Source organism: Ambystoma mexicanum, chromosome 13 (assembly GCF_040938575.1).
Source record: "Ambystoma mexicanum isolate Mex_15411 chromosome 13, UKY_AmexF1_1, whole genome shotgun sequence".
Classification (NCBI taxonomy): domain Eukaryota; kingdom Metazoa; phylum Chordata; class Amphibia; order Caudata; family Ambystomatidae; genus Ambystoma; species Ambystoma mexicanum.
In genome coordinates, this window is record NC_090938.1 from 180567857 (window position 1) to 180592909 (window position 25053).

Here is a 25053-nt window from a genome sequence, read left to right on the forward strand (position 1 = left end):
TATTATTCGCACTGCCTGTTTGCCTCCCCATCTAGGTGGTCTACACATTTCGTGCGTCTAACTCGTTAGACTCGTTTGTACATGTATTGTATTGGTTTGGTATGTGTTGGGTTTACTTGAGTTTTATTGTGATTTCTCGCTACGGTCAATGTTACAAAGGCCTTGTAATAAATGTGTATATATTTTTAATATGACACCTGCTTGGAGTAATTTGTAAGTGTCCTTGCTTTGTGTGCTCATTGCGGGCTTTCAGTCACCCTCACGCCTCTTGAGACCTAGTCTTGACCACCGCGATCGCTACCCTGATTGGTCTGGCTTGTCCAGAGGTTATCTTGTTCCAAGAAACTAGGCTGGCCTTCTGAACCTCTGCCCCTCCAGGGCAGAGTTCAGAAATCCGTCTTAACACCAAGTACATTCAGGGTCGTGCAAGTGTGCAGACAGAAGTCCGAGGGAAGGGGACAAGTGTGCCTGGTGTAGGGTTAAGTGCAGAGTATTAAGAGTGCAAGGGCCGGAGGCAAATGCAGGACTGGCAGGGGAGCATGGGACCTGTGAGGTGCACCAGGTGACCAATTGGGCGAAATTCGTTGGGGAAGAGAATGACTGACTGACGCTCACTGTGTCCAGCTTTCTCACGAGCCTGGTGAATTCTGGACCTGCAGAAAACCAAGAACATCGTTAGCAGCATTATCTTACCTGCATTATCATCCTTCACTGCTCGCAGCTCCTGGGCAGCTCTGTTGGTGGAGTTCACCGCCCGGATCGAAGGACCTGAGGAAAGGAGAAAGACATTAAAGGAGGTAGTGGAGACATTACAACCACAAAGCGCTTAAAGACTTACCTTGTTGGTTGCTTTTCGGCTGCCATAGCTCTGGAAGTCCATCTGCGCTGGGAACTCACTGCGACCTACGAAAAGAGAAAAACACAGGCCAGTGAGGACGACACAACACATCGCTGCGCTACGCAAAGCACCTCCTTACCGCATCATAGCGCTATAGCGCGCCATCATCTCCTGGTGAGAACCAGCATATCCAGTTCTCCAAGCGGACACTACGCGCTCCTAGGGAGAAAAAAAAAAGAGACATTTAGAACCGAGAAAAGGCATGCAAGAATTACGACCCCATCAATCGCAATAAGGTCTACCTGAAAGAGACTACAAGGGCAGTAGTCAGTGCAGTAACTGGACCACCCGTGCCCACAAAAGACCATGCGCCCCTGCCCAGAGAGCAGGACGGAGAGTCCACCGATTCCGACAACCAAGTGAGCAGAGAACCTGGATGGGCTGGAAACGCAAGGGAGGTGGGGGGAAACTTACTTTGGTCGCCCAGTCCTAATATAGTCTTCATTTCCAGGCGGAATCCCATCGACACCAAGACCACACCAGGGAATCATTGGGAAGGGCACCAACGACCAACTGGCTGGGTGGCATCCCCGTGAATATCGGGTGCTTCTCTCACCCCCCACATGGGGTGTTCGTCTTCTCGGCTATGTGTGATCTTCGGCCTTCTATTTGTCAACCTTTTCTGCGGTATTCGGCTTCAGCCTTGGATGGCACAGTTTGTGTGGTTGCTACCATCACCCCCGCCTTGGTTATTTGGGTTGTCGGCCCAGTGTGGTCTATGGCTTTTCTCAGACCCCTGCAGGGTCTTGGTGTACTCAGCCCAGTGCGAGCTCGGTTGCAACCTCACAATGGTCACCCCTGTGGGATCCTACTTGCTCTGACCTTTGGAGAGGGTGTCGCGTATGTGGTTTGATCTCCCTTGTCCCAAGAAGGGTGATTGGGGAGAAGGGACCCAATCTCTGGATTTGTTGCACCTAGTACAGAAAGAGGCCAGTACATCTGAAATTGCCTGTCTGAACCAAATGCCATCAGCTCCTAATCTTGTGAAACACTAGCTATGGGTGCAGAACTGAAATCCAGTTGGCTGACCTCTGATTCTACACATAGCAATAGCTGATTTACCCTGGATTTTATTTTCTTATAGGTACTATTTGTTAGAAATAACTAAGGTAACTTTACGCTTTTTTGGAAAGTCCCCATAAGAAAAGTGAAAAGAAAAATTCACTCAAAACCCAACTCCCGACCTGACCTCCTGCCTCCTTGACATAGAACTCTGGTTGACCCACAGCCACCTCTTGGTAAATCCCTCCAAAACGGAAATCTTGGTATGTGGCAACTCTGAACTTCTTCCGCACCCTCTACCCTGGCCATCCGCCATGGGCAACTCACCGATCCCCTCCAACTCAGTGAAAAATCTTGGATGCACCCTTGGCACGAGAGTGTTAGGTCAGAGTCAAGTCAACGTCTCAAGTCCTGCCACATCTTTCCATAGCTCTCCTTTCCCAACAGACTCTCCGTGGTCCAATCAATTGTTATATCAAGACTGGACTACGCAAACCCCCTATACCTCGGAGTCCATGCGTCCCAACTGAATAAACTCCAAAGGGCACAAAACGCAGAAGCCAATTTGCTACTTGCGCTCGGCCCAAGAGACCACATCTCCCCAGCCCTTAAGACGCTGCACTGGCTTGCAGTAGCTCGAAGGGTGACTTTCAAAACCTTATGGATCTCCCATCGAGCACTGCATAAAACCGGACCTATCGCCCCTCACGCACCCTAAGATCAAGCTCAGCTGACCTCCTAGTCATACCGAAGACAAAACTCGGTCAGGTTAGGAGGATCATCGTTCTCAGCCCCCACGCTATGGAACTCACTCCCGCCTCACATCCGCTTAACTGATTTAATGTCTTTCCACAAACTGCTGAAAACCTGGCTCCCCCCCCCCCCCCCCCAAACCATCCCGTACCAAACTAACCCAAACAGACTAACAGCAACTCAATGACACCAATCCAACAAACTACCTGGTGCGAGAAATTGACAGCTAATAACTCCTAATATAAACTAGAAGGACAAACAAACAGAATTAAACAAATAAAGTAGATCAAAGCAGTGAAATGATTAATAAGAGTAAATCATACGGAAACAGATTTACAACTCCTGAAATGGACAGAATGCGTGAGGAGTGAACGAAGTGAATGGCATGGATGAAATAGTTAGAATGGATGAAGCAGGTTGAACAGATGAATACGCTGAGTGGAAGAATGCTTGAGTGGAAGAACAGATAACTATATAGTTCGAATGAATATGTAGATCGGATGAGTGTATAGAATGGATGAACATGTTGAGCAGATGAGTGTGTAGAGCGGACAAGCGTGTAGCGTGGATGAGTGCGTAAAACAGATGAATGTGCAAAATGGTTGAGCGTAAACCGGATGAGTGTGTGGAGCGGATGAGTGTGGATGGCGCATGAATATGGAAGTGCAGAGAGTGTAGATTGCTGGATCAGATGAATGTACAGGCCTGGTGAATGTATAGAGCGGATGAGTGCATGGAGCAGATTAATGTAGAGATGAACATAAAGAACAGGATATTGCTGCAGAATGCGTGAAATGCACGAGTGCTTGAAGGGGGATGAGTGCGGGAAGGGGATGGGTGAGTAGAGCTGCTGTATGCGTAAAGCATGGGCAGACAGGAGTGCATGCGTGGGGCGGACAGGAGCGCGTGGGGCGCGCTGGAATGCATGAGTGCGTGGAGCAGACTGGGGTGCATGGAGTGGAAAGGAGTGCATGGAACGGACTGGAGCGCATAGAATTGTGTGACGTATATAGTATGGTTTGGAATGCAGAGAACGTTTGAAAGAGCATATAACCCATCATATCACACCACCACGCTTACTCTCTCCTTTACATCGCCACTCAACTAGAACACAGATACCATGACACCATTTAGTATAACTGTACTCGTAACAAAATCCGCTGCTCACTCCACATCACTCTATGTAAACACTGCTGGTTTCTTGGGCAACATGATCGGTGAAATTATGCTGATGATGGCCCTATGGATCTAAAGTTAATATTACTAAAGTACAAGGTTCGAGTGAGCTGACTTCTGTTGGATATTTACGGCTTTGTCGGCATCCACCACCATATTGATTGAGTTGTACTCAGTAACTGTGCCCGTAAGCATATCGTGAATCTGATGATTAATTTCTTGACTGAACACTTTTTAGCACAAGGATGGCTTGTTCACACAGACACTTAATTTGCTGATCAGTTCTGTAACTGATGGTACCATCTCGCAAAAATCCTCTGGAAAAGTAATTTCACCTGATGCTGCAACAATCTGGAAACTTCTGGAATGCTGCCTGCTACCACATTCGCCTTTCATATGCCAACGCTTCACCAAGCCACAAACACATTTTGACTTTTATAAATATAGATACATTATCTGACACTGTCTTTCCTGGCTTCATGTACAACACAGTGTAAATTCTTGACTGTATTCTGTGCTTTCTCATATGCAACTGCTAGCTTGTGCTTGGTGAACGTTTTATGATGGTGGGTCCAGTGTGTTGTTTCCTAAACTAGAATCCAGTTGTACAGGAAATGACTGTCCTCATATACAGACAACCCCACAAAATAACTAGTTGGGACTCATTTAACATATCCTATTGCTTGTTTACTATGTTTCTTGAAAGTCCTAGAACCAATCGAAGCCTTGAGTTAAATGCTGCTTTGACTTTCATGTTGCATTGATGGCTTAAGACATGAATCAATGTAATGCTTCAATTCACTAGACTGTCATTCCATTTCCCTTCTAGTTTCCTCTGCATCTGTTGTACCTATTTTCTGCCTGCTCTGTTCGCCCTATTGCTTTTGACCTCCCTTGGTGCCATCCTCTTTTTGCCTTTGTGGACAGGCTTTTGTTTTTTTGCTTGTCCTAGTTACTACTCATTGGCTCCATTCCCTCATAGGCTAGAGTTGGTGTTGCAATATCCGTCTTCAACACTTCAGCGTCAGGTCTCTGGACTCCTCCAGACTTCACTTTATTTTACTTCTCCCCTTTTTCTAGTTTACAAACTAGCCATTGGATCCTGGAACATGCACGGATTCAAATAATCAGTGTTTTCAAATAGTCTGCAATTTCATCACCGGACTGCAGGTGATGCACGTGGGTAAGACGGGGCAACTCCAGTGTTTGCCTAGAGTGTTTCCCATGGAAGTGGAAACCAGCAAATGTGCTTTGAAAGAACCAAAGGAATGATATATTTATAACGTGCCTATGCACAAGTGTTTCAAGGCGTGATGAGGTAAGTGAGGGGGGAACACAGTACATCGATCCTACTAAGCCAGGTGTCATTCGGATCGCGCAAGTGCATGAGAAGGGGGGCAGGGACAGTGCAGTACAAGATAACAAGTAAGTAAAGGCCAGCATGTGGTCAAAGATGACGAGTAACGGCCAGCATGTGCCAAGTGCATGGGGAAGTGCGGACAAGTGTCCATGACTAGTAGGGGGACTGTAGGGATACAGAAACAGTCTCCAAGTGCGGGGTTGCCAGGTGGGCAGTGCAGGTGCATGGCCCTGGCAGGGAAGGACCTGGGCCTGAGATCGGAGGGTGTCCAGCTGGCCAGTGCAGTTCCGGTTACAGCCAGGAGGTCCGGAGGAGAAAAAGCAGAAGCAAAGAGAGGTTTTGAAGTGCTTAGTTTAAGGGAGGCAGGGAGGCTGTTCCAGAGGGAGGCCCCAGCTGAGGAAAGAGATCTACCACCAACTCGTTGGAGAAGCAACTGACCATGAGGGAGTTGGAGGTGGATGAGCGAAGTACTTGAGAAGGAAGATATTTAGGAAGAGAGAGTTGAAGGTATTTAGGCCTTTGGCCCCAGGCCCCAGAAGGCCTTGTGGATGATGCAGAGGGTTTTTAACTTGATCCTCGCAGCCACTGGGAGCTAGTGCAGAGATTTCAGGCTTGAGGCCAAGGACAAGTCTCGCAGTCCTGTTCTGAATAAGTTGCAGAGGGCAGAGAGTAGAAGCAGGCAGATTTAGAAAGAGGCTGTTGCAATAGTCCAGACTAGAGAGAACCAGAGCTCTGGAGACATTGAGCTTCTGGGGGAAGGAGAGGAAAGGAAGAATACCTCCTGAGGAGGTGTAATTGGTAGAGTGACTGCTTAGAGACGTCAGAGATGTGAGGAGAGAAGGAGAGTGTGGAGTCAAAGATGACCCGAAGGAAGGAATCCTTCCTTGGTGGCACACCACTCCTGGATGGCAGACAGTCCGAGATGAGGGAAGGAGGCCGAGGGTAGCCTGAAAATGAGCGGAGTCATCCGCAAAGCACTGGAAGTTGGGGCAGAGAGCCGCAGTGTGGCGGGCAAGGAGTGCCAGGTATTGGTTGAACAACCAGGGAGAGAGGTTGCCCCCCCCCCCCCTTGGGGAACAGCCAGGGAGAGGGAAAAGATAGCGGAGAGGAAGGACCCAAATTGGTTCTGGGAGTGTTGGTCAGAGAGGAAAGAAGTCAGCTACGCCAGAGCCTGACCTGTGATACCCAGGTTATCACGGAGATGGTTGAGCAGGATGGCATGGTTGACGGTGTCAAAGGCAGAAGAGGGATCAAGCAAGATGAGGATGCAAGGGGTGTTGGAGCCAAGGTTGGAGAACAGGTCTTCAGATGTTCAGGAGAGCAGTTTCCGTGCTTCTGGCTACTCTAAAGCCAGAATGATGGTCATGAAGACGACCAACGGATTCAGTGTGGAGGTTAAGCTGGGATAGGGCCAGTTTCTTCAGCAGCTTGCCCAGGAAGGGAGTGATGGAGATTGGTCGTGGCCGGATGAGGTGTCTTGAATCGTGAGGCAGAGTCGGGCATTGGCCTAATGGACATGGCATCTCGCTTGATGTTGCCGCTGAGCAGGATATTGTAAGTTGCTTGTTCGGGTTGAAAAGAAGTATGTGAAATATAAAGGGGGGGGGGGAGAAAGTAGGAGGTTGTACCAAGTAATGGAGAGGCTATGCACAGATCACTAAAATGAGTCAAACTTGGCGTGTGGTTGTTTCAAATTGAGTGGAAAAAGGAAAACCACTAATTTCCTGTATGTTTTAGTAGTATGTGTGGTTTTTGCTGAGTAGTTTCAGTCCTTTCCAAAAAAGTTAGGGAGCTGATGCTTGAAGAAATTGGTAACTGGTTAATGCATTGTCTGTTAGGGTGAAGAATGTCTCTCGCCCCAAGGTACCGCCACACCCTCCTCTGTGCCCGTACCATGTGTTATCAAATACATACAAGCAGTTCCACAGTTTAATAAGGGAAACACTGCTATATTTGGTGAAGCCCGTTACATACATATTCTACACTAACTGCATTTACTATGAGCTATCCTGTGCCAAAAAAAAAAAAATGTCGTATTGTTACTTTAGCATGTTAATGACCGGTGGCCTTTATTTTGTAATTTTCTTTGAACAGGTAGTTTTGCTATATGGGGCGGCCTCTTCTCCATGATTGATTGCAGTATGGTGAAAGTAAGGGGTAAGGAAGACCCTTGGAACTCCATCACAAGTGGGGCCTTAACTGGAGCCATATTGGCAACAAGAAGTAAGAAAATATGTAGTAGTTTCATGCGGTATAACACTCCAAATGTACATTCTACAATATATAGAGGTCGTTGCAAGAGTACATGCTTATGAAGTAATGTTACCCTAAAAGTTCAATATATTTCTAATATAACAATATCTGTTAATTGGTAAGGCACCGCAAATGCTCTTTTTAAAGAGACACTTATGCAATTTGTAAACATTTATGCACTGAAGGAAACATTGAAAGATCTTAGAGTAATGTATTTGATACCCATGTTCAGATTGCATGGCGTTCGAACTGTTAGTGGTCCATCTATGTAAGGATTCCGTGGACCTGACCATGACTAATTTTGCGTCTATATTCATAGAGCATGGTTAAAGAGGATCAAGGTCTTGGCATGTATGCAGTAGAGGTGTTCAATTGAACTAAGCCCTATATGTAAAATTGTAGCCTTGAGCACGGGGGTATCGGCTGGGATCACATGTTTTCCGTATGTCCCAATCTACTTTTGTAAATGTTTTCAGAATTTATGAATTGAGGATGGTTTTTAAAAATATGCACTGTTGGGATTCTTTGCAACTGTTTCTTTTGATGTGATGTTAACCAATATGGCGTATGCTGAATAAAGGTTCTTTTTGTTTGATTAAATAGAATAACACACCTTGGCTTCATTTGTGTTCAGTGGTTTAAAGAAGCAATACATTTGTAATAATTTTTATACCAGCTATTCTAATTTCTGATATCATCTTTCTTTAGATGGACCTCTTGCAATGGCTGGCTCTGCGGCTGTCGGAGGAATTCTTTTAGCCTTAATTGAAGGAGCAGGAATACTGTTAACCAGGTTTGCCTCAACACAGTTTCCAAACGGTGAGGACAATGTACTTCATCTGGTTATGCGTGAGTAGCACTCGGGGAAGAAAGACGTAGCCCTCCCTACTGCACCTATTCTCGGCCAAAAACTATTTTCTGGGCATGAAAGGGAGTATTTGAAGATTAATGTTCAGATATTACGTATTGGCCTATAAAAGCGAGTCTCCAAATTCACCCTGCCCCAGTACAGGCAGAAAAGATTAGTGTAAATGATGTCTTCAAATAGAGTTAAACAATATTTGGACTAAAGATCCACTCAGAATGAGTGATGTAAATTTTACTGTTGATAGAAATTTATGTGGCGTTGGTCTCAACTGGGATCTAATGTGGTGTTTCCGCAGAGAAGCAAAGTTAGGAAGCATAGAAGTGATATGGTGTGTTATTAGAAATTCAGCAAATATATTTTACAGTTTATTTCTTTCCTGTACGCAGCTGAAATGTTCACTTTTCTAAATGTATGGTAAAGTCTGTCAACATACTTTTTTAAACTTAATTACGTTGCGACAAAATGAATGTAACATACCATTGTGACTTAACTCATGGGGGACAGATAAAATGTAGCAGTCTGGACATTGACCTCACTAGGGACGAATGTATTGATTTTCCAGTGGTGTAAACTATCTGCTGGCAAAGTGACATTACACTGTGGTTTTCGCGATATTCGGAAAATATTTAAAATTCTTGTTAAGGTAGCAGGATTTTGGTAACGACACCTCAGCACACCGATTCCGTATGAAACACAGCCCACCAAGTTAATATTCGCACCACTTTACGTGCACACACGTTTATTTTAGGTTACTGGTTTTAAAAACTGAGTATAAATGCTGTTTGTTCTGCATTTCATTCTTGCTCAAGGCAAATCGTTACATTTTACATTATTGGTGTCTTTACCCATTGGACAGGATTAACCATGGAAAATTGGATGCCTTGTTACCAGCAACGAATGGCGCCAACATTTTCTCCACTTTGACTCTGTACCACCACTTTGTGATGTTGTCGATATCAGATGTGCCTTTTTAAGCACACAGATCCATGTGCTTGAGATCAGTAAAGACAGAAGACTTATAGAAAGCAAATGACTAGCGCCTCAAGTGGCCAATTTACACCTCAGAATTGGGTAAAACTTCAATAAATGGAAGGAAACCCACTCTCGAACAAGGTACATAACACGCGATTCCGACATGTAGAAATACTGGCTATTCATTTTGAGCCAAACACAGAGAATACACCTGCATCAGTACATGGACAGACACCCACTGGCACACAAGGCCAAGTACAAAGGAAAGGCCTAATGTTCTTTAATTGAAATCATGGCAGACTACAGATTTTTCTCCCTACAACCCCCCCACTTCTAGCTTGATGTCTCATCAAAGTGTCAAAGGTTGGTGACTTGCACGCCAACCAATAGAATTTCCCTGTGCGCACCGCCTATGATGGACAATGCCAACCAATTTTTGATTACCTTAATTATCTATAGTGGGGATGGGTCCCGGCGGAGCGATCAAATGGGTATAGACCAATAGAGTAACTAACCCCTATGTATCATATGTAGGTTGAATCATTAACCCACCCCAATACTGTAAGTTCTGTAGAATGATAATGTGATGTTATTGCCGACTGTAATGTTAGTACAAAACCTGCTTACAATCGTTGAGAGCTATGAGATAGAGATGCTTGTATTCTGTTCCAGCTAGGATTCATGGTTTGAATAAAGCTGGGTTTTGCCATACACCCGAGTTCCACATCATGGAGTATTTGTCTCTAATTGTGTGATCCTGGGCACACCTTTACAGTAATGTAGACCAAGCAGTGTTAGGGAGAATTCTCATTTCTGTGTTAATGCCCTTCTACCTTAGAGACCCCCAGCTCTTTTGCTGGACTTGAGGAATTTTAATTTTTGTCCTGGAGTGAGTGAGACCTTTTCTCACTCAATGTATTTTTCTCTGATAACTCCATAGGCATCACCTTTTTGTATTCTGACACACAGCACCCTCACTGCAGTGTCACAGAGAAATCTTCTCTGGATAAACTACTGTTTCCAAGTAGTGAAGTGAAATTGACTTTACTTACCTTGGGGGGGCGGGTGGGGTTCCTTAATATCCCCTTTCTCTACCTTCTCATAACTTTTTTTTTTGCTATCCTTGCTACAATTAATAGCTGGTGGCAGTGGTTTAATTTGCTTACCATTTGCCCCCCTACCCCCCCCCCCCGGCTAAATCCTAAGCTGTAGTTTTGCTCTGGTTTGCTCTTTACTCAATTGCTGTTTTTGTTTGTAAGGTCCTGCTTGAGATTTACTCTGCGTGCCAAACCAGGTTCGGTCCCTTTGTTAATTTGTCTTGCAGGATTCACGGGTGGAGCCTGCCTCTGGCTCTAGCTTGTTTGACAGGGCAGGAAGCAACAGAGGTTTCTGCAACTCCCTGTGCTTGGTCTCCTTGGTTACAGGAATTCGCCCAAAGGTGATTGGGTGGCTGTCCACCCTGCTGTGTGAGTTGCAGCTAGGCTGCGAATGATTGGGAGAAACTTGCATAAAAGGCAAGGTCTTTCGTAAGGAAGGCAGAGGCCACCAGTGGACGAAGGAACCGAAGAAGGAACTAGAAGAGAAGCTTGCTGGACCGTTGGTTTGCCTGGTGAAGCCCTGCTGCAATGCTGAAGCTCCAAATCGGCTAGAGAAGCCCAGAAAGGATGACTTCTTCCCTTGGGTTGGTGGGACTAACTGACCCCAAAACAAACTTGCCTGGAACCCCTCTCCCCGCTGGCTGTACTTTTTTGCTGTTTCTGGAACTGAGTGCCAGGGGACTGGAACACCAGAATTGAGTGCATCGTTTTTAAGCCAGGCCCGAGCTCCAGGAAGATCCTAAGGACTCCCTCGAAGCAGGACTATCCAGCCACCTCAACAGGGTGCTGGACCCCAGAAGCAAGGAGAGCCCATAAGGTGTCCAAGAACTGCGGTCGTGCTATTTGCGAGTATGGGAAACCGCAAAGCGGCGCTGATCTGGAGTGTGCCCATTGCTGTTGCAGAAATTCAAACTGTAGTGCAGGAGTCCCCAGACGTCCTCCCTCTTGTCCCCATGACTGAGGCCCAGGAACCAGCGGATCTGCAGGACTGCAACAGTAACCAAAGCCAGCTGGAACCTTTTCTTCAGGCTCCAGGTACTGTATAAGTGTGGGCACTTACCTCTTGGGTGTAGCTTGCTTGCTCTCATTGGAGACTTGCATTTGCTGCCCTTTGCAGAGTTGCATGCATCGTTGCTCTTCACAGGCCTCCCAGCTTGTGCCCCAACAATGATTCTTTGTACAGAAAAAACTCTCTGTAACATTGTGCACGAAATGTGTCTGCAAGAAGTGCCTCAGCTCCCCTAGAGTTTACTTACTTAATTGACATTGGCTGTCCTGGCTCCCTGAAGTCTTCTTGCCCTCTGACTTTGTGTTGATTTGTCCCTCCAAAAAGTCATACATGCTTGTATAGCTGGGAAAGGTTTAATCTTATTTCATTGGGGAAACCTGTTTGGGAAACATCCCATTTAACCCCCTAACCCATTTCCCTTTGTATATTTCATCTTTTCTGTGTTTTTTTTTTTTTGTTATTGTCCACTTTATGTACCACTCTGTAAAAGACGTAGAATTAATGTATGCCCATATGCAATCACCAATATGTTTTCAGCCACATGAAAAGGTTGGCTATAGCATACCGCCCAGTCCACCTCTGTCGAGGGCTATCTTCTCCCTAAGGCCATTGACCGGGGCTGCCAGAGAAACTTCCACATTAGTGGTTCAATTTTTCGTATTTTGTTTCCCTTGAAGTCATACACTAACATGTCTTTCAATGTCTGAAAAGACGTCGTTTTAGGAAGTATTATTATTATTATTCCAGCTGCAGAGGAAACCCAATTCTACCTTTTACTTGTTTGAATTGGTACGAATAGCTGACAGCACCACCTCTTTCTATGCAATGAGATAACTTTAATGACCACATAATGCCGAACTTGTGCTTGTTAAATGCAAAAATATGGGCTTCTTGTGAAGTAGCTCAGTGTTAAACACTGGATATGACTTAAATCACCAGGTGTTTATATCAGAGTTTCCTCACAAGTGGAAGTGCAAGATGAGGGCTTGAGGGCAGAAATAGTGCATGCCAAAAGTGCATATTTAGACACAGCACAAAGGTATAGAAGGGCTGGCCAATCGGAAGTCCGTACTGAGGATGAATTGGGTATTATGGCGATTCCCTACTGGTGCCATTGACCTTAGGCCACACATTTCCATTGAAGCAGGTTAGCTTTGGATGAACTAGACTGTCTCTCGCGCAGGAGGAGGTTCAGTGGAAAGCTTTACGTTTTTGAAATTGCACCTAATGCAGTCTCACTGTGATGTTGAGTTTAGATGTTTTTAAAAAAACATTGTGCAAGTTGCAATTTGGTTCTTTGTAAATTTACATGAATGTTTCACCTATACCCACTGTGCCAGTTCGCATAATCCAGTAACCTTCAAAGTCTGATAAAGGACAAGCTAAGTTCGAAGGTTGGCTCAAACATCATTTTGAAATGTGCCACCTCTTTGCAATGTTTGACCCTGTTTCAAAGGGTGTGGGTTCCTGCAGCTTCTTCAATTTCACATCTTGCCTGTTGATTCGATTATAGAAGTTAGTTGATTGCGGTCCTGTATGTTAAAAGTAACCCTGTGTGAGGGAATTATATTTTTCAGCATTAATGTTAACTCTCCTGCACAGCATGAAAAATGGTGATGCACGTAACCCCGAAATATTATATTTAAACAAAACTGGCTAACTCACAAGAAGCACAACTACCTGTGATTGGTGCCTGAAAAAGGGCACTGTGGCATTGCGTGCAACGGGGAAATTTCGTGCAAACCTCTCACGCTCCCCTAATTGTAACACTGCACTCCCCTGATTGTAATAATCTGCTTCCAAAATGCCAGAGACCATGACATATGAAAGCCAATAATAGTGTTTAAGAACTGCAGGCGCAATGGCTGCTCGCAATGAAAAGCTGCAAATGGTGGCTAACAGATCAGATCATTCATTCAGTGAACAAAATAAATTAGTTTGAAGCAACCAAGTTATTGGGACTCAAGAAAGTAACCCTTCAATGAAAGGGACTTTTGCGGCTGATGTACTGACTAACCAAGTCCATTGCTTTATTAGTGGATGAGAAAAGTGTAATTTACCTCTCATTATGCACAGTTGGAAAAGCATTGTGTAAGGGCTGCTGTTGTAACAATTCTTTACATCAGTGAACATTTTTCTGGATGAATGAACTGATGGGTTAGCCAGGAAAGATTGAATATCGGGCAGATTGAAATGGGGAAATATTCACTTGTGGTCCTTGTGCAGTATCTGGCTCCAGTCATGTTAATTTAAAATGCGGGGTGGCTAGCTAAACAGTGGAAAGGGGAGGACCGAAATCTGTGCTCATTCAATTTTAATGTTTTGTAGTGGAAGGGAAGAATAAACCAGTGTTCCCTAGAACGCTAGATAATCTGGAGGTAAAGGACACTGGGAATATGCAAATGCTTAAGGTAGACCTTGGGAAATGATTTTGTAGGTCCTAATTCTTAGCTTTAGATGTTCTGGAGCATCTTGACATAAGAAAGACAAGTGCTATCAAAGATTTTAAGAAAAAAAACAAGACATACCTTTTTAATATGGCATAATACAACTACTTTGACCATCCATTGTTTGGCTTAATCTGTCTTTGTGTGCCCTGAGACCGCCGGGTGAGTGGCTTGTTAGAAAAATTAAAATAAATATGAATTCCAGTAATTGTGTGGTATGGTCCAGCTTGCTGTGCGCAACGGGGCTAGAAACCATTTGGATTTTGTTCCCAATCCGCATACGAAGCTGAATGTACACTTGAAACCTACAAGTTCTAGGACACCTGAATGGATATAACATTGACAAGCGTTTTTGAGAAGAATCATTAAGACCCTTTATTCTTGGGTCTACTATAATGGAAGCCATTATGGGCACACGTTAAACTACAAGATAAAAATATATGGAATTAAAGCGAATTTGCTAAATGAAAGACCAATGTCATCCTGAAAGTTACACCACACCTGTCCTCCTTAATACTAAGCTCCTTCACAGGAGCAAAATATGTGTAGGCCTAGCAAATTATAACAATCTTTAATAAATTGCATCAGTTTCAAATAATGTGAGATTGACATTATTAGTCTTGCAAACATCTGTTAGGCATGCATCACTTAATTACCCCTAAAACACACATGATACAGAATCTTCTGTTTTATAAAGCCCATTGTACAACACAAATTATTAATTTAAGTTGTTGGTGCATGAAGTCCCCTTTTGCATTAGATGATTCTGACTTTGACACCAAGGGAATGATTGCCTTAGGTGCAGCCCATCACTTTATTATTACATTAGACAGCACAGTATCTGTGGTTTACATATAATTCCCTCCACCTTGGAGAGTAATAGCTGATCAGAATTGATTACGCATCCTCTTAATCTTTGTTGTTCATTGTGGGTAAGTCATGATGCAAGACCCTAATGCCCTTGACGTAGAGGTTATATGTGACTATTCCAGAGACTGGTCAGATCGGGCATCTCTCGCATAGCTGTAAAGGAACTGGTACACCAATTGTGCTTTATCAACTTCAAAGTCCCTGAGGGATATGGGTAAAAAAAGGAATTGCTGAGAACCAAAAACACGGATCTGCGGGTCATTGTCTAAAGCGCAGGTCTTTGCAACAACTGAGCTCTGCTTACCTCCTAGGATCCATACTAACAGGCTTCTGTGTCTGCTTTCCTTGGGACCCCCTGCCTTTTATTGCAAGAGATATGTGAATGGTTACTTATTCCCAATTCAACGTTGGTCTTTGGGTTGCTGGTCCAGCATTTAGGGTTTCTACATACCAAATGAAACGTGGCATACTTTGTCTGAGGAAAATTGTCTTTTTTGTCATGCAGAATTTGCTTTAGGGTGCATGGATTAATTGAGGTACAATCCTCATGATCACAACTGAATAAATTGTAGTTGTTACCATGATGCCTTTATCCAACTGTTGTCGATGTCCGGGTAGTCCTTTCTGATTACAACTTTTAGGGACCGATCTTCCAATGGCTCCGAACAGAAGTTCCATTGCTCTTTAAGTGTTTTTTAGACCCATTGTTGAGCAAGCAAAGCAGAAATTACTGTGCATTTGGAGATGAGATGTTGTTGCTCATAAGAGGACGTTTCTTCTGTTATTATTGCAAATCATGAGGTTCCTCATTCTGTATCCTCACTATGACCCGGACAGCGTCCCACACTGCTTAGTCGATTTATAAAGGGTCTATAATGGAAAGTCAGAAGCAGGAAGTTCTGGGACCATTAGAGGGGTTCCTTGGTGTGCATCAGTGGTGGTTTACTCACTCTTTTTGCAGTCTAACAGATTTAAGATCTGCGTGCAATTGCAGGTGTCCTGGTTTCAATCTGTTCCTGCCCTTGGATACATTTTAAAATGGTGACTAACTCCACACACTCAACCTAACCTGCGTGTTGATAGCGATTAGCTTCCTGGCATTAAGTGCTTTCTGCCTACACCCTGAGTCATATTAATCACCTGTTTTTTTGTGTGGTTAGTTTTGCATCCCGGAGCCTGCTTCCTGATTTACCCAGACCTGTAATTGGCCAATATTTCTGAATATCACAGCATCCAACGGGGCAGCACCTCGGAGAAGGACCTGAAGGCAAAGGGCAGCTCCTGCAAAAACCACTCCAGATCATTCTGGCCCATATTAGCCTGTGAGACCTGCAGCAGTAAACCAGCAGCTACTGACAAGATAAGTGCAGTTTAGGCAGTGGGTGCAGTCATTACTGCACATCACTAAACTGACCAAACAAAACCTATTGTTCCTTACTATTGGCATATGCGTTCAGCCCACAAGTCTAGTCATCCTATCTTGCATTTAGCCTGACTGTTCCCCCATATTGCACGTCTAGCCTGATCGTCTAGCCTGATCGCTTTGGTAAGCCCTGAGGAGAAAGGACAAGCTGTTCCTCTTTGGCTGTGGCGTTTGGACTATAGAGAATTCTACCTTGCCTGTGGCTCCGAGGTGCGTGTGCCTGTTCCTTCAAGGTCTTTAAGTAAGCTGACCTTAAAAGGCTGCCTTGTTCGCCCTTGTGGTGTAAGACCTGAGAAGAAAGGGCGAGCTGTTCCTGTTCGGTGAGTGTGGGCTGTGAAGGTTTCTGGAACAAACTACAGCTGATTGCCAACCATGATGGCTGAGCGAGTGCTCGCTGTGATTGCCTCACCACGGACACGTGCACGTACCAAGCGTATTGCAAGGTCAGAGGAAAGTGCTGTGGGGCGCTCCCGACAGGCCCAAGTAAGTCGATATTATTCCTGCATATCAGATACTGACAACCCATCCATGCTTGAAAAAACATGGCAATACACCGCCCTTAAACCCAGATGTAACAACCCCTAATGATATAAATGTAGAAAATGCATATACTATCCATAACGGAGGTGTTGCATTGACTAATCATCCGCAAGCATGCACTACGAAATCTAGTGGCGCCACGATTGTCTTGCGTACACAATGGCCTTACCGCTGTGGTGGGGAGGTGTGGGTCGCCTTCCCCTGCAGGGGGTGCCATGGTGGACCTGTGGGCTGCGACTGGGGGCTCGTTGAGCGGTGGAGTGGCTGGGTCCTTATGTGAGTTGGCGGGGTGGGCGGCTGCCGCCTTTGTTGGTGCTGTCGGCCTAGAACGTGCCGTGGGTCCCTCGTCTCTGGCTGCTGGCGTGGGTGGGCGGTGCCCTGCAGTGGGGGAGGCCTGTGGTGAATGAGCGGCCTGATGCACAGGGTCTTGCATCTGCGTTCTGATGGAAATTTGTTGTAATGTGGGGCTGCCCATAATTAAACTGAACTGGATTTGTTGACTGCATCGTGGCAACTGATGTGTGCGGCAGTGCCTCTCAACTCGAAAGCCGGATCTCTACCTTGACGGGTGCACTAGCGCCACCTATGGTGACCTGTGCGTCTCTTGATCAGGGCGAGTTAGAGATTTACGATGAGGTGTTTGATACAGTGCTACCGTTGCATTCCGCTTCTAATGCCACTGCGCCGCCTACACTGAGTGAAGCTTTTGCAGTTTTATGTACTAGCCCCTCACTGGAGTCACTTTTGTTGGGTGAAGTGTGCTCCGGCAGGCAAAATTCATTGGACGTGGTAAACAATGTCCTACAAAACTTGCTCACAGTTAATAAACTTTACACTACTTCTAAGAGCCAATCTTAGAAAACGAGTCTCCTGCAAAAGCATCTTTAAAAAGAAATGGTACTAAACTGACGCCAATGAGATATCTGGTTGAGCGTTAATTATAAATCCGCGAGACTCATTGATTTTTTGCCTACTCGTGGATCTACTGATGAGTCTGGTCAGACTATTCAGGTGTCCCTATCAGTTTGGTTAGAGTCCCAGAAAAGAAATAACACCAACCTGAACGCTCACCCTCAAAGTTGCCACTGAACCTCAAAAAAATTACACCAACAGCCTAGCACCGAATCAAATTTAGATGACAGTTCATCTACAGATTCCTCGTTTGTGGATGGGCCGTTTCCAAAAAATAAGGTGGTTTGATCCTGCTGTCTTTCGGAGTTCATGACTTATTGAAGATGTAAGGAAAGATAATGAAGATCGAGTAGTCACATGCAAACATGATCCTATCAATGAGTTGCAAGCAGTTTTGGTCTCCCCAATGGCAATTTCATTGGTACCATTTACTAAACTTTGAGTCCCTTAATACCACAAAGGATTTAACGACTTTAGTAGCTTTAATGAACTCAAAATGATTGTATCTTGAAGAGCTACACAACATTAACAACATTAGACAGGATGAAGCAACTAAAAAGTTAATGGCAATACTCTGCTCGGCGAGTGACCAGAAACAAAATGACACTATTGACAAAAAGCTATTGCGGAAGTCGCAAAAGAGGCCTTGGCCCTCTTCTGTAATAACCAGACAGAAGCGCCACTGAGCTGTCAATCTCACCATTCAAAGGTCCCACGCTCAGTGGTTAATGACCTAACTCAGCTACCTAACACACGGCTTCAGACGCAAATGATTGAGCTGGGTTTGGACACTGACGCTTTAAAATGTAACTCAGCCTTTCCTGTTAGTAGCAAGGGCTGTAACGCTGACAACACAGCACACACGGTGAGTGCGGCTCCAATAGCTTCTGTCTCGGAGAACAGATTAGAAACCAACAATTCAAACGCTGATCCTTTGCCACCTTTTTATAGGTGGACTTGGGGCAACGTTTTTGCGAAATATCAGTGATACGCATTACAGAAACAGAGAAAGCTGAGATTGAGCACACAAGTCCGCAGGTATCTATTAATGCAAGTACGAATACTCCAGAAGCTCTTCCTGTCTTATCACACGAAGATGAGGTGGTCCTAAGTGACGTTGCTAGACATGACACTCCTGATGATTTGTTTGACTTATCGATTTACGACGACACAATTGGGGAGGAAAGCACAAGATCTGTACTCGGGCCAGCGAGAACCAATGAGCCACGCCTTTGTAACCAGCCTGATTCGTGCAGAAATGTTATACCGAAATCTTTTACAGATTGGGTAAGTGCGAGCACTATACATTTGCCAAATGGAACCACAGTTGCCAATAGCGGTAGAACATGCACAATAATTCTCAAGCTGGCTGCTACGTTGCCAATTTAGCAAGCTCCAAAGAGCCCTGTGTTTATTGCGCTACAGGAAAAAAAGAGACCTCATAACTACTTCACAAAGGAACCTTGCAAGTATCTTGAAGACAACTCCGAGTACGGGCTGAAGTGGAGAGAGATCTTCCAAGAAGTACAATGCCATCAACAAAAATTCCAATAAAAAGTGCAATGATAAGGTGGTGCTGCACTTAGCATCAAATATCATTGCTGGTACCATCTTAGATGCTTCAGATGCTCTACTTTCACTTGGCATTGAAATATATAAAATCAAGGAAGTAGCGTCAAAGAGCGCTGATGAGCCCATGACAACCTTCACTCTAGTGAACGCCTAATGGCACTCAAACTCTCTTACCCGGGAAGAACCAGCCTATTCACTCCATCAATCCAATGACGGTAGTAGCCAGTCCGATACTTGACTCTCAGAAACTAAAAAACTTTTTTTTTTTTGATCAAAGACTTTATTGATTTTAAACATAGGAAAACAACTTAACAGTACATGCATCTCTCTGTGTATCAGGGCTGGGAGCAAGGGAGCAATCATACAATCAACATTTTCAGGAGGAGGGTCAGGAGAGGAGAGAGAAGCAGGTAAAAAACTATAAACAACAAAAGAGAGAAAAAAAAACTCTTGGTAACTGGGACTGCCGTCTAGTGGTCCGTCAGACTTTGCCAAAGCAGGAGCTACTCGTGGCACAATCGGTATGTTTCTGGCTCGCTTCATTCAGCATCATGCGGCCCTGTCCATTCTTAGCGTCTGCCGTGTCACACCTGCCATCTAGCTGGTGTCTTCCCAGCGGCTCCATATTTTGTTCGCTTTTTGCGGGCAGCCCCTTGCAGCATATACCCGATGTTCCATGTTAAATGAAACTTGATCTGCTAAGGTCTCATTTGTTGATAACCAACCAGCTCTCACGCTTGGTCCTATGGACAAAATCAGCATTACCATAAACGGATTTAATGGTGTCGATACTTCTGGATTGGTATCCTCGAGCAGTCATGTTTTTCATGACCAAAAAGGATACTGGAAATGGCTTGCAAGATCAGTAAACCCCGGAGTTAATGCCAGAAGAGGGAACCAGCGCAGGTCTGTACCTTGGCGTCATGAAACGCACAAGGCTTCTCTCATTTATTTGGTTACAGGATGTTCGTTTCGCCTGCCTATAAGAAATCTGGATGAGTCCACTACCAGTTGTTTCAGAGTTTGAGTGTGCCCTTAATCCTGCCATTAAATCTGAGAAGAGGCGCCCAATGGCTGGCCATCTAACGCTGATTAAGATCTTCGGGTTACCGCTTATTAAAATCAACAAACTATTCATTTTACATCCAAGTCTCTGAGATCAGTAAGATTGATTCTTCACAGAAAGGTGTGGACCTTATAAAAGTAGTAAACCTGTACTGGAATCGTGACAGGAACTTACTCCTTTGAAAGACTCTGCACGAGGTGTATAGTGTGCTGTGACATGAATATGGATTACTTTAAGCCTTTACACCTTGAAATGGCCAGATTATCAAAAGAATGGTTGGAGGAACTAAAAGCAAGAGACCTATTGATGTTAAACGGGCGCACATGTGGCGATATACCTCCGGCCTCAACCTGGCACTGTGGTGATCAAGCATCCACTATTGATTACATCTAAATCTCTAATACCCTTCACCCGCGAGTGAAATCTTTGAAGGTTTCACAAATGAGTAATAGCGATCATGAAATGTTAAAAATGGAGCTTCTAATAGCAGATTTTCAGCCAGGTCCAAAATGGTTAACAAAGGTGCAGTTTCAGCCGAATCAGACTGAGGCTGGATGCAACCGAGGTTGCTCATTTATCTACTAATTTTTGGTTTGAAAGTTCAGCCATTGAATATGTATCATTGTTAATGCAATTCAAACCAAAAAACATAGGGCTCAGACAGCTATCTTTCAGAGAGAATCGCTGCTTTGATTTAAAGGTGTTGAGGAGGAAGAGATTGATGCGAGCGGAGATCCACAAGAATAAACTGCCAAGTCAGGTACAAACCTCTAGAAATCGGGCTTCAAAACAAAACTTTAAAAATTGGTTAAGAGGGCATAAATATCTGTTGCTACAACATGATGCTGAGGAAATGATGAGATGCCTAAAAAAACAAGAACAGTGGACTGTTCTGGCGAATCATTAATAACATTGAGGCCCCGCGAAGTGCTTTGCAAGCCTGTCTGGTGACCGAGGCTGAGTGGACAACTCATTTTTTGAGAGCTTATACAGTAAAAGCAATGCTATTTCAGCATCACTTGCCTTAAATGAATCACCTTGGGAATTGACATTTGCAAAAGATGAGATTACAGAGATGATCATAAAAGCAAAAAACTCTAGGGCTCTGGGACTGGATGGTTTTACAAACTTTACTATCAAACAGCATCTGGAACTCTGGGCCGATATATGCTTGGAACTATTTGTAAGAATAAATTCACAACGCCAGACTACATCGTGGAAATCTGCTAAATCGTGCTCATCTTCAAAAAAAGGGCACAGCTTGCCCTAAAAACTACCCCCCAGTGGCACTGTTGGATGTTCTGGGTAAAATCTATGCAACGGTATTCCAAAGAAAACTGAATGGTCAATAAAAGCACAACATGAAGATGAAAGACAAGCTGGTTTTGTTAAAAACGTTGGATGCTCCTTAAATCTCTTAATTTGAACTTGTTGAAGATGGAGGCCCTATATTCAAAATACAAAAGTCTACCTTGCATTTATTGACTTCTTATGCTTTCGATATGATCAACTGAGAAATCCCCTGGAAAAAAACTGCGATCCTGGGGCTGCCCACTTGGCCTGCTAGATGCAATTAAAGAGTTGCACACGGGAACTTCGATTAGAGTCCGTTTAGACCAATCGGGCACCTTGTCAGCAGAGATTAAAACCCACAAGGGGGGTGAAGCAAGGATGCCCCTTAGCTGCTGCAAGCTGCTGCAATCTTCAGTTTCTTTATATCAGATATTGGTGTGGCCATAAACTCTGCGATCCACCTAAATTACATACGCCGTACGTTAGTTGCTATAACCGGATGATTTAATCATACTGGACGTAACTCCAATCGGGCTTCAAAGAAAGCTTGAAGCAGTGCAAAAATGTGACCCTGCACCAACTAGAAATTAATACGTCAAAATGTGAAATCCTGCAGCTTGAAAATGTAAGACCTGCCTGATTCAGACTAAATAATATTGCTTGGAAATTGGGAGAAGAAACCTTGCGCATATCTCGCATCATGAAATATCTAGGCATGCAGATAAGCACAAGTATTTGTGATGGCCCGTGGGTCGTTGAAAGCAAGCGAAAATGTTTACAATTGGCCTGTCAAGCGTGTCTTTTGTAAAAAAAAAAAAAAAAAGATTTGGGAAGTTCTCCTTAACACCAGTACGGAACTTTTACCAACAAAAGTGTCTCCAATTTTATCCTATGGAGCAGAAAACGCATTGGGATGTTCTCACACACTCTGGTCTATGTTGGAAAACATGTTTTGGTCAAAGGCGTTAGGCCTACCAAAGGGCATGCCAATGGCTTGTATAAGATATTAGCCTTAATATCCTTGCATGCCAGAAGTAACTGGAATCTGTTTGCTCTGTATCGCAAAACAAGAGCACCTGAGAAAATCCTGCAATTCCAAATCTTGTATGGGGCCTCCTCGGTTGGTCATAACATCGTTTCAATGTGGGTCATGCTCTGTGAAAGGCTGCTGGTGGAGTTTGATATCAATCTGGAAGCATTACACGATAACCTGAATGCAGCAAAATTAAAATTTGGCGTGCGGACTGGGAGGTGACATGTGCTGAGAGATCTGGCAATAGTATGATGGTTAACTTGCCCATGGAAGCAAGGGGCTTCAATGTGCTCCAAAAATACACAGTCGTTTCTGGACTCCAATGCAAGGAGACTTTTTTTTTTGTTGCCGTCTTACTTAAATGCTTTCAAAACCAAAGAACGGCTCTGCACATGGACTTGCAATGCGACCTTAGATGCATCTTGTTGATTTTGCGCATATGATGTGGAGTCCTTTAAACATCTGGTGCTGTTTTGTAGCAAATTGAAAAGTGTCAGATCGATTGGGTCCTTTGCGTGACCAACACCCATCCTTGTGTGCCGACGACTGGTGGCAAAGAATATTCAATGGCACCGATATGAAACTAATAATTCCATTGACACCCCTGTTAGCAGTGATTGAAACCATGTTAAAACCAGTTACATCCCAGTCCTAAGGCCTGACTATGGGTGAGTAAAATCTAGGAGGACTCAATGTGCTACGAAAAGACAAGATTAAAGTTCTTAAAGTTCTGTAACATTTTAAAGGGTTGAGCCCTGACCATGGATTAGTTGGAAGATGCAATGTATTATGATGTGATTAATGATTTGTAATATTTAAAAGGTTTTTATTGAAACCAATAAAATTAATTTAAAAAAGCTTGCTTTGGAATACCATAAGTCTTAAGTGTTACTACATTTACTGCTGTGTCCCCCCAACCCTATTGGGCCTTTCTCCCTCTAGCCAGGTGTCCCATAAAATAAGTGTCACTGTATTTCCTCCGGCACCTCATTTTAGGCCTTTCTCCCTCTACACTGGCATCCCAATTCTAGGTGTATTACTTTGCTGATCTGCCTTTGTTTTAAGGACCAGATATCCAAGATCTGAGGGTTACTGCATTGTCATTGCAAACCCATTCTAGACCGTTCCCTTTTCTATAATTCTTGGTCCGACTAGATTCAAGTAACACTGCATCAGCCGTACTGGGCATCTATGCCAAATGTACTTGTAAGCTATACCTGGCATTACTGCTGTGTCCTCAAAATGAGTTTAGTGCCACTTGCCAGACACCCCAAATCTAAGTACTACCCCATTTACTGCTGCGCCATTTAAGGTGGGGGTGTCTCTCCCACCTTTTAGGTATCCCATAGCTAGATATCAACGCTTCTATGATCCCTTGAAGACCCTACCCACTTACCAGACATCACCAAGCTAGGTATTGCTGCCGTGCCCCAGCTTGACCAACCCTTAACCCCCCCCCCCCCCCCCCCCCCTGTAGCGAAGCTACAGGTGCCTTTTGACTAATTGCTTTATCTCCAACCCAGACACCCTCCCCAACGTGAGTTTGAATAATCAAGCTCCTGCACCTAGCACAATATGATAGGTTATTTATAACGTGCTTAATACCCAGAGGTTTCTAAGTGCGGCCCCTCTTCTTCCATTCTGCAACCTCTCCAGCTAATCTACAATAGGGCAGTGAGACTTATCCTTATCCTTGGCCTTTAAGCCCAGGGACTGCATCTCTCCTGCCCTAAAATGTCTTCACTGGCTCCCGGTTACTTCATGGATTAAATTAAAATCCCCCTGTATCATCCACAAGGTATCTGCAACTCTCTCTTACTAAATATTCCCCCCTCTAGACCCCTGTGCTCCTCTGGCCCCAACTCTTTGTGTGTAATAGCATTTCGCTAAACGCAGAGCAGGTGGTCGATTGCTTTGCTCTGCTGGCTCCCTTCTTTTGGAACAGCCTCCCCCTCCCTCTTTGTGTTGAGCAGGCCATTCTTAAATTCCGGAAGCGCCTCATACCCTTTTTAGCAGTGTTTTCACTTGTTTTTCTTAATATATTTGTACATTGAAGGCAAAACATACAATGGTGAAAAAAAGGACAAAGGTGCATAATGAAATATGTCAACCACACGTGTTTTAGCTCTGCAGTGCTTATAGATGTTACTGGCGCAAATATAAGCATACTAAACATAGAACAATATTTCGACAACCTTATTGAGTCTATGTGGGTGTCCTATTCTTTGACCTAACAAAGAAGTGACCAATCTAAGCTAGTGCTAAGACACTTGTGTTTCACACCCTTGAGCACCTATCCCATATCGAGCACCTATCCCATTCTCCCGCCGCCCCCTCTCCCACCCCTCCCCCTTGCACGTTCTGAACACTCACGGCATAGTAAGTTCGTCACCTCAACCCCCTTGATGCCCCCCACTGTATTTGATAATACAATTAAATTCATAAAAAAATCATTGTTTAATTGTTTCCCATTCCCTTGTCCCTGTCAAAAACTGAGTCCCTCACCTGA

General features: G+C 44.3%; 1 protein-coding gene across 1 annotated transcript in view; it reads left to right on the top strand.

Annotated features, from left to right (window-relative positions):
- Positions 1-25053, top strand: part of TIMM17A (translocase of inner mitochondrial membrane 17A) — a 74158-nt gene that overhangs the window by 28171 nt on the left and 20934 nt on the right. The window contains exons 4-5 of the mRNA XM_069633577.1: positions 7284-7412; positions 8151-8261. Coding sequence (XP_069489678.1) covers positions 7284-7412; positions 8151-8261 — 240 coding nt within the window. The remainder of the gene's footprint in view (positions 1-7283; positions 7413-8150; positions 8262-25053) is intronic.